The 9,796-nt window shown below is 42.3% G+C and overlaps 2 protein-coding genes across 3 annotated transcripts in view; both read left to right on the forward strand.

The window, feature by feature from the left end:
* The window catches only part of RSPRY1 (ring finger and SPRY domain containing 1), a 37,087-nt gene extending 28,061 nt beyond the window's left edge, over positions 1 to 9,026 (forward strand). For both annotated transcript variants that reach the window (XM_057376352.1, XM_057376353.1), the window contains exons 12-16: positions 776 to 887; positions 1,888 to 1,990; positions 3,083 to 3,235; positions 5,346 to 5,450; positions 6,374 to 9,026. In XM_057376352.1, coding sequence (XP_057232335.1) covers positions 776 to 887; positions 1,888 to 1,990; positions 3,083 to 3,235; positions 5,346 to 5,450; positions 6,374 to 6,470 — 570 coding nt within the window. In that variant the 3' untranslated portion in view covers positions 6,471 to 9,026. The remainder of the gene's footprint in view (positions 1 to 775; positions 888 to 1,887; positions 1,991 to 3,082; positions 3,236 to 5,345; positions 5,451 to 6,373) is intronic.
* Positions 9,027 to 9,389: 363 nt separating this feature from the next.
* Positions 9,390 to 9,796, forward strand: part of ARL2BP (ADP ribosylation factor like GTPase 2 binding protein) — an 8,228-nt gene continuing 7,821 nt past the window's right edge. Inside the window, exon 1 of the mRNA XM_057376376.1 lies at positions 9,390 to 9,452. The gene's annotated coding sequence lies outside the window, so the exon portion shown is untranslated. The remainder of the gene's footprint in view (positions 9,453 to 9,796) is intronic.

Below are 9,796 nucleotides of genomic sequence, written 5' to 3' on the forward strand. Positions count from 1 at the left end.
CTGTAACAAAAAGACTAGTCCTAAATATGACATTAAACACCCATTAGCTGGGCTTAGCTTTAATTTGGGACATGGGAGGCTTGTGTAATCAGATGCTGTCTGGTATTTGGGCTCCAGACAAACCATTCTGAACACGAGGAAGTTACTTACCTTCCATAATGATTTTRGGTTTCATGGTTGGGCTCTGCTACGTGACAGATTCTTGTCTTACTCTGAAACTCTCAGTTTTGTGTTTGCCTTGGACATTAGAACTATGACTTGATAATGTTTTCACAGTTTGGGGGAGGCTGGTGCTGCAAGGGACACAATATGCAACATTAGGTGAAGGGGCTGTGTGTTTGTTCTTTTTGTGTACTCTGAGCTCTGGTGCCACATGGTTATCTCATGGGGGAAGATATTACAAGTTTGGTATGGACTTCAAGATAAGAGAGTGTTTATGATTCTGTGGCGACTTTCTAAGATGCAAAAATTTAACCTATTTGGGAACTAGCCTTCTGATTTTTAAATACTTTAACAGACAGGAGTGATTTGAGGTCACAGAGAATGGAAAACACTTTGGAAACAAAATCCCTTTCTCCCTTCCTCCTCACCCCAACCAATTCCCTTTCAATATGAAAATGAAAGTAAGACTAGTTTGAAGAAAAAAATTGCCTTCATGGGGGAGGGAGAAACCCTTCCTGCTCTTGGCAGAGTGGTTTAGGTGAATGAAAACACACTTTAGCCCCTCTGTGTGAGGAGGGGCTGCAGGCTGAAATGTTCTACTCTCTTTYTAAAGGAAGGTTACGGCATCGGGGACGATGAATATTCCTGTGCGTATGATGGCTGCCGGCAGCTGATTTGGTACAATGCCAGAAGTAAACCACATTCCCATCCCTGTTGGAAAGAAGGTATTCAGTCTATCTCCTGCTGTKTATCCTAACTGGATTTCTGCACAGGATTTTTTGCCCTTGCAGGTGTCTGTGCGTAGGTGTGAACAGAGCAGTTACTGCCTAATCCTGATGATTGTAGAAGTTTAATAATTACTGTGTCTAASAGTGGTTTAAATGTGCACAGTGGACACTACAGTCTTGTTCCCCAGCCTGTGTAAAGAGATTTTTATTGGTTATTTCAAATGCAGAGTAAAAATCATAGCACCAATTAACATTCAACATTTATTCATTAGACTTTTTCCAATTGTTTGTATTCRTACACAACAGGGTTGAAATCTTCCTTTCTGGGTTGAAAGAGTTGTTTTAGAGAAGGGAAAAAACTTTGATCTCTGAATTAGACTTTTTTTTTTTCTTTTTTAAGGAGGAGTTGCACTGTCTTGCTTACTTTAAATTCTTGGATAACTACTTGGACAGCAAAGTTCTGTTCTTGATCTCAGCTTTGAAATCTTGGTAGGATTCTGTGCATGCCATGCTTGTGTGAACTGTGCCGCCTTCTCTTCTATTAAAATTTTTCCCCAAGGATGGCTAAATTAAAACATCTCTTAAAAATAAATAGCACAAGCATATTGGAAATTTCTCCTCAGAACACCCACTTGCTAAAGTCTATTTCAACAGGTGTAGAATAGCCAAGGAGTGACAGAGTGCAGCTTTCTTCTGGCTTTGGCAAATACTCTGCAATACTTCTACAACTATGTAGTATTAATGCTCTGGCAGACTAAAATACTTTAATTTTTTACTATTTTCTTCCTTTTTTTTTGTTTTCTTTTGGTATGGGTTTGGGTTTTTTTCTTTTTTGTTACTGTCTGTATCAATGTTTCTTCTTTTGTGCTTTTGCAAACAGTTCCTTTTAAGTAAGACAATTCACAGTGACATATGTGATATTTGAAACAATAACTGTTTCAGCTGTTGGCATTTAACAGAAGTGAAATCTTTAAATTATTTTTGTTTTGCATGTAAGGAGACACAATAGGATTTCTACTAGACTTGCAAGAAAAGCAAATGATCTTCTATTTAAATGGAAACCARCTTCCTGCTGAGAAGCAAGTATTTTCATCTGCTGTGTAAGTATCTGCTCATTTGGAAGGACATGACCTCTGAGGATAATTGTTTTAATTATATATTAAGAGTTTCCAATTTGAGATGTAAATTCATATTTACTTACCTGAAGCCATCATTAAGCAAGTTTCCCTGTCGAAAGTTGCTTAGAAATGAGTAAGAAGGATGTAATTTTACAGGTGGATTTCAGGGTGCAAAATAAATATTTTAGACTTTCCAAAGGTAGGTTCAGCTCCATGTTTTTTACTGTCAAATTAGCATAGCATTAAAATAGAGTGAGGCTGTAGGAAAGATGAACAATTTTCTGGAGCCTGAGGAATTTATCTTCTGAAAAATAAAGCCTATCCTGCAAATGTTGGGAGAGAGCTCATTAACTGACTGGGGCCAAGCTCCTGGAGCAGCACACTGAATATTCATCAGAGGATGTCTCTTGGTAGAATTGCAGGCAGGTGTTAGGCTTATTTTGCCAACTCTTGTTAAAATTAACACATGRTTAACTCCTGTAACTCTCACAGGGAAGTTCAGCCTTTTACTTCTGAAAAGATAATCTRGTGTAATACTTGAGAAAGCAGCTTCCTATGCAGCTTAATTAAACATTACAGCACTTTGTAAATGAATCCTCCCATGCTAATAATTTCATACATGTTTTTCTCCTCAAAATAAAATTCAAGATGCAGGCAAAGAGTAATTCAGTTTAAAGAGTTGCTGAGTATCTTCTTTATTCAGGTTTCAGTGCTCTTTTCTTCAAGTAGGTAATTGATAAACTTGAGTACTTGTTAGAACTTGGGGCATTTCAGTAAATTTGATGGAGGTGATAGCTGTGGTTTTAAAAATGTGACTAATCCTAGCTGTAAAGTAGGCAGCCTTTGTTGGCTGACTGAGTAGGAAATTCAGATAAATCTTGATAGTAAATTCAGGAACTGAGAACTAAACAGGTAAGTGTGTGCAGTTGCAACTTGTTCTCCCAAGTAGCTCTAAAACACTGGTATTAAACCTGTCTCTGTCTCAGGGTATATTTTTAAATGGTAATAGTGACATGTCTGGAAAGCTCTGCTGTTGTTTAAGTCACTCTAAAATGCCTKTTCATCATGTTGCAGGTCGGGCTTTTTTGCTGCAGCAAGTTTCATGTCCTATCAACAATGTGAGTTCAACTTTGGTGCAAAGCCTTTCAAGTACCCACCACCAATGAAGTTTAGTACCTTCAATGACCATGCTTTTCTGACACCAGAAGAGAAAATCATTTTGCCCAGGTAATCCTCCTGTCTACTTTGTGTTTGCATGCAGAGAAATAAAATGCTTCACTTCTGAGTGAAATTAATTTCTTACTGGGTCATACTTTTATATGTTCCTCTTCTAAAAGGATGAGACAGTAGGCTCCAGTACAATTTCATCAGTAGGGCAGGAGATATGCAGCCAGAATCTATTAAATTGAAATATATTTTGTAATATTATGCTAAATTAAAATGAACTAGTACCACACAGTAAGCTGTTTTTGATAAATGTATCTTCTGCCATCTTAGAATGATTAAYTGAGGAGGTATAGTCTTAATTAAAAAAAAAAAAAAAGATGTTCTATTTAAAATTGACCTAATTTGTGGTGTTGGCAGCCTGGAGGTGCTGAATGATTGTAGTCTTGAAATTGTCCTTTTCTGATTCAGATGAAAACCTCCCCACTTGTGAATGATAGTACCAATAAAGGTTATTTAAATTTAGAAGTGTTTTCCCTCCTAAATGTAATTCAAACCTGATAGAAACAGGTTTGGATACATTTTTCTTTAGCTTTTACCAAATTTCTGGCAGGAGTGAAAACTAATAGCTTGTCTGCTTTAAGTTATTTTATTATTAATAACTTACTGGAGCACAAACAGTAACAGTGTAATCTGGAATGTGGTGTACCCTGGATTTCCAGCTTTGTCTGAAGATGCCCCTCAGACTGGTGCTGATGTATGTGATCTGAAATAATCTTAGCTAATTAAGTGGGGGTGAGGTAGTTGGAGGGGGTATCCCTGGCTGTAATAAAATTCAGAGACTGCTTTGCATTATCTAGCACTGATCAAGTGTATTTGAGGTACTYAAATATCTTAGTGTTTAGAAAGAAAAGAAAAAAAAAAAACTTACTCCTGGGTTGGAGTCACACACTGGCAAAGTTTGAGGTTTGGGATATTGTATTTATGCAGATAAAATCAAATGCAGCTCACAAGATTCTGTGCTTACATATAGCCAGAGTAAATTAYTGCTGTTGTGACTGCAGGTGCTTTAAGTGAGAGTCTGATTTAATCTTTAGGATSATTTGTTAGGTACAAATTTGTCACCCTTCCTTTTTTAATTAAGAGTTCCTCTGTCTTRGTAGTGTCCCACACAGGATGAGAGGTTTGCAGTTTCTAGCTGATGCTTAGATGGGATTGATATGGTTCTGGCACTGCAGGCAATGTCTGTGAGAGCTGYTACATGATTGTGCCAAAGATGAGAGACAAACTGGGGGAAACTGGTTTCCTGTTGATGCCTGGCTGGTGAAACTTGGCCTCCTGTCTTACAAAGTATTTATTATGCAATAGCACTGAAAGGCTCCATTCAAGGTTGGACTCTGTTGTTCTTTGTGTAAACAAAGATCAWCCCTGCCCTGCAGCCTGAACTGTTTGGAAATGATAAGCCAATCCTAAATTAAAAGATAGCTTTGATTATCTTAAAAGTGATGGGACATAAGACAAAGGCCTATGTGAGTGGACCCTGATTATCCATCACAAGATTTAACTTAAATTTKTGTAGAGTTATGCTGAATTTAATGCATCTGGTGTTGGGGCAAGACACATCGTCCTGCCACTGAGCAGTTTTGGTGGGTGTTGTGTGTGTGTTCCAGGTGGGAAATGTCTTATTTCACCAAACGAGGGATTTTTATCTGTTTACTCTACCTTGTGGCTGTTGCCGTACTGGGCTGTTGATTTAATTTTCCATTTTTATTCTTTTAAACTGTATGAGAACATTATATGGTTTCTGCATATTGTTGGTACATGGGTTTGTGAGGTTTATTTGTTGTTTTTTTTTTTTTCTTAACTCCTAAAAGTACCCAGGTACAAAAGAACAATTTCTTTAAATGTGCAGCTGTGGGAACTTTGAGAATTGTTATTTAATCCCYTCTTTGTCCCTTTCTGACAGACCAGAATAGGGAATCAAAGACTGTTTTGCAGCCATCTGGGTGTGTTAAGCCTTTTTTTGAGGGAAGTTGTGATCGATGTTTATCAGCAGTGTGGTGTAGCACAGGCAAATGTTACATTGGCCTTGATGCAATTCTCAGAATAGTTTTGAATCTGTTGCTTTGAGTCAAACTAATGTTTGGGGGGGTCTTCCTCTCTCTTTTTCCAGACACAGGCGCCTGGCATTGTTGAAGCAAGTGAGCATCAGAGAGAACTGCTGCACACTTTGCTGTGACGAGRTAGCAGACACCGAACTCAGGCCGTGTGGACACAGGTAAAACCTTAGAAAAACCCAAAMCCAAAGAAATAGGAAATTGTGTGTGACATTCAGCTTAGATGATGCCATATACAGCCCCTACTCATCTTTATTGAGTCTCCAGGAGAAAGGAAATAACCTCCCCTCCTTTTAAGGATATGACACGTAGATGTTTAACACAACATTCCTGCTGTTCCATTCATCCTAGACCTGAGCAGATTGAATCCCTGATTGTGTGTGTGTTTGGGGAAGTACTGAGGCTACATCTGTGTGCTGAGTCTTAATWCCCTGATGTCAAAGGCTTTACTGATTAGTACTTGTTACTGGTGCTGTGAAATCCAGATCACATGAGGAGAGCAGAAAATTCATAATATACTCATACTCATTAAGTGTTCAACAAATGGATTGTCTCAAGTGACAAATTCCTCTAAAAGCTAAAAATGGGACAGCAGTATSAATTATACCATAATAGCACTTTCCTGCTTTTAAGCAGCCTACTAGGAAATGAATCCAGTTAAGTCCTATTCCTTAGGGTTTTTAGGGCACTCATGAAAGGAGTCTTGTCATGTGTCTGGATGCTGGAAAGTTGAAAAGAGATGTGCCTGGTGTATGTGTCAACAAGAAATTGAGAAGCTGCTGCAGGGCCCTGGGGCTGCTGCTCTCCAGAGCAGAGTGCTGGGATTAATGAACACAGGGAAGTGGGATCCTCACCAACTGCAGGAGCAGCTGAAGGTCTGGGAGAGGCTGAGCAGCAGGAGCTCCTCTCAAAGCCTGTAAATGGATCCACAACACCTGACTTGCAATGCCTAATCTGCACKCTGAGGGACTTAACTTGGCTGTGTCTCTGGCAGGCTGACTAAACTGCTTAGTGCTTGTATTATTTGTTGTTTAGTTTTTCATACTGTGAAAGCAGGCTTTAATTGATTTTTCTTCTCCTTCAGTGACCTGTGCATGGAGTGTGCCTTGCAACTGGAGACCTGCCCTTTGTGTCGACAGGAAATACAGACCCGAGTCAGACAGATCTCTCACATTTCATGACACATGTGGAGAAATACCACAGACTTGTTTTTAAAGAACTCCAACCAATAATGAAAGGGGAAAGCATCTCTAACCAATCTTTATGCACATAGAACCATAGCCACGGCCAGATTTCATGCTAACCTGTAATCTGTTTATCTTAAAAGCGAAATCTTTAATAAGCTATTTCCAGCTGCCAGCAATGGGAGCTGGTTTCAGCAGTCAGGAGCTATGGCTATTGGTTCCTCCGAGCAAGAGCAGAGGGAGTTGTCTCTTCTTCCCCCTTTCYTTCTCGCCTGTCGCAAGTGCTGAAAAAATTTGCACTGGAAGTACACATACAATGCATTTTAGAACAGAAGAGGAAATAAGTATCTCCTAAAACAGGGCCGTGCTGTCTTGTGCTCGAAAGTCTCTATTTTTGGCAGAAGTCAGTACTAAAAAGAGAATGCCAATGTTTTCCTGTTTAATGTAGCCTCCTGCTGGTCAGAGACTCTGTGTTTTCCAATATTAAACTGCTCAAAGACTGAATCTGTACACAGACTGATTTGAAAAGACAGTGTGGAGACTGTAGAGAAACTCACAGGTTTTTAATAACTTGGTGATTCCAAAGAATGTTCTGATTTGTTTTTAAACGTTAAAAGATCAGTGGTATTTTCAAGTACATAATGTTTCTGATGCTTTTAACTTCAGTACCCACTTTTTTTGTGAGGTTATAATTTTCAGGAGGTATTCTTAACTAATTACAATGCTGGACTGGAATTAATTTGATATTCTGGGTATTTTTTAAGGTCTCATTGAACATCTTTTTTAATCAGTGTTGTTTTTGAAAGTTAGCTCAATTTTTCCAAAGTGAATATATCTTCAAATATTAGAGGAGAATTCTGGACCAGTTTATTTAAAACAAGGTTATTTGGATAGCAATTTCAGTCTTATTCTTATCTCCTTTAAAAATGCACCTTGCTTGCCACGTGTCAGTCCTGCTCTGAGCAGGTTTGGGGCCACACTTCCTATTTTTGGTAGGGACAATAYAGTGGGAATCTCTGCTCCACTTTAATTACACATTTGTGATGTTTGTATGTTAAGGATGCACTTCAGTAGGCAGCTCTTGACTTTTACTAGGTTTCTACAAGGAATCAGGGTTCACAGCTGGTGTCAGTGAAGTAGCACAAAAATCAGTGGGGTTCTGCTTATTTTGCACCAACTGAGGATATGACTCYGTCTCTTCCAAGTCTTGCACAGGTTGATTTTTTAAAATTATCTGTCTGTATAGTAGAACTTTACTAATTCACACACAACTTWCACCAAAACCATCCCACTTCTTGGCAGTGATTCAGCAGCAGAGGCTGTTGTAGTGAATTCTCATGGTGTGATGTAGCTTATTTTTAAAATCATTTATTATCTTTATTGTACTATGAAGTACTAACAGAGCAGAGCTGAGGCTCTTATTCCTGCTGAGSACTCTGGCTTCCTGCTGACCTCAGTAGGAGTTGAGAGCTCTGCGCACAGGTCCCAGAATCCAGCTCTCTAGCAACTCCTTTCACCTTCTGCCTTTGCTAACTCAAGGGTGCTGAACTTCATCCAGGGGTGTGTGAATTAGGAAAGTTCTGTCCATCATTTTCATGTTGACTTTTGTCCAAATGTAGACTGAATCCAGAAGCAGAGTGCTGGTTAATGTTTTTTGCTGAAATGTGGATTTTCTTCCACCTTGGCTGCCTGGTTTGATCAAAGTCAGACTGGCAAATTTGTGCCACAGGGATTTCATTTCCTCACTGACTGTACAATGTTTTGCTGTATCCATGTTTTCAGTCAGAGCCAAGACCCTTCCAGCTCGGTGTTAGATGAGCAAAYGTGACCGCCATCACTGCCACAAGGGTGTTAGAAATTCAGAATCACTTGAAATGAAGTTCTAAGCGCTTCCAAATGCAATGAGTTTTTATCCCTAAGGTACAAACTTACAMACTGTACTTTAGGGAAGAAGTGGGACAGAACCATTTTGCACTCTGCCTTAATAGAGTCTAGTAACTTCAGGGCTTTGGTTTCCCTGGCCAGGATTAACTGAGGTAAAATTTTCAGAAGTGCCTAGGACTCCTAATTTGTATCAACTGCTGTCTGAGATTAAGGTCTTCAGGCCCACCTCCACGATGGCTCCTAGGCATTTGGTGTCCCTTTGAAATAAAGGTGACATTAGAGCCTCAYTGCCTTTGTGGACATGGGACTAAGTGTTCTTTACGGAAAAGATGTGAATACTTTGGAAAATTTTGCCCCAGACCGTCTTCCATGCAGCTGGTGCTGGGCAGAGGAAGCCAACGGTGGCGGAGGAGRGAGCTGTGTTGCAGAGAACTGTCCTGTTCATTTCACAAAGGGAAAGATTGTACATTTTGACTGGCTTTCTGCCGCCATCCACGCCGGGGGCATCTTTGGCAAGCTGGATCCTCCATGAGCAGTGCGGTGTCACCCTCACTCCCTGCACCCCTATGGCTGTGGGGACAGGGRCGGGAGCTGGCGGCTCCACAGGCCCTCACACGGGGAAAATGAATTGTAGCAAAGTTGTCCATTCAACAATAAAAACATCCTGAAGGCTGGTGTTGTTCTTTAATTCTTTTTCGGCTGTGAGCGAGGTGCATGCATACCCTCGGGTGGGACATTCGTGCCGGGGAGCCCGGGTCAGCTCGAGGCTCGCTGGGCTGCAGCAGCCACGGACTGTCCCGAGCCCTCGGAGCTCTGCTGTCTGATGAGAAACGCTCTTTACCAAGGCCATTCCCAAAGCTCATCCCGCTGTCTCGCTGTCCCTCCCGCTCCCGTTCCCCAGGCCCGGCCCCGGCCCCGCGCAGGACGCGCTCCCAGCCCGCCATGCTGGGCCCCGCCGCGCTCTGATTGGCCGGTGGGGCCGGGGGCGGGTCCAGCGGGGCCGAGCCGGGCTGTGATTGGCTGCGGGCGTGGCGGAAGAGCGCGTTCCCCAGGAGACGGCCCGAGGGGAGGGGGCTCCGCGCCGGCCTGAGGGCGGTGGGTGCGGCGGGGGGCGCGGGGCCGCGGCAGTGGGAGCGGGACACGGGGCCGCTATACCGGGGAAAGGGGGGCTGGCATGGGGGCGTGGTCCCGGAACACGGGAGGTTGACACCGGGCTGGGGCCCCCAGAGCGGGAGAGGGGCCGCGATCCTGGGAACAGGGAGATGCCACTGCCGGGGCATTTTGTGGACAGGGAGGGTGGCGGCCGGGTGTGCTGGGTCCCTTTGAGGAGAGCCAGTGAGGTGGGCTGGGTGCCGGGGAGGGACAGGGATCACATCTCCTCCCGTGTGTGCGGTGATGCCCCGGGGCTGCTCCGCGGGCCGGCGGTGGCTGCAGCCCGG

Source organism: Malurus melanocephalus, unplaced genomic scaffold (assembly GCF_030028575.1).
Source record: "Malurus melanocephalus ecotype Western Australia unplaced genomic scaffold, MMel_1.1 scaffold_278, whole genome shotgun sequence".
In the NCBI taxonomy this organism is placed as follows: domain Eukaryota; kingdom Metazoa; phylum Chordata; class Aves; order Passeriformes; family Maluridae; genus Malurus; species Malurus melanocephalus.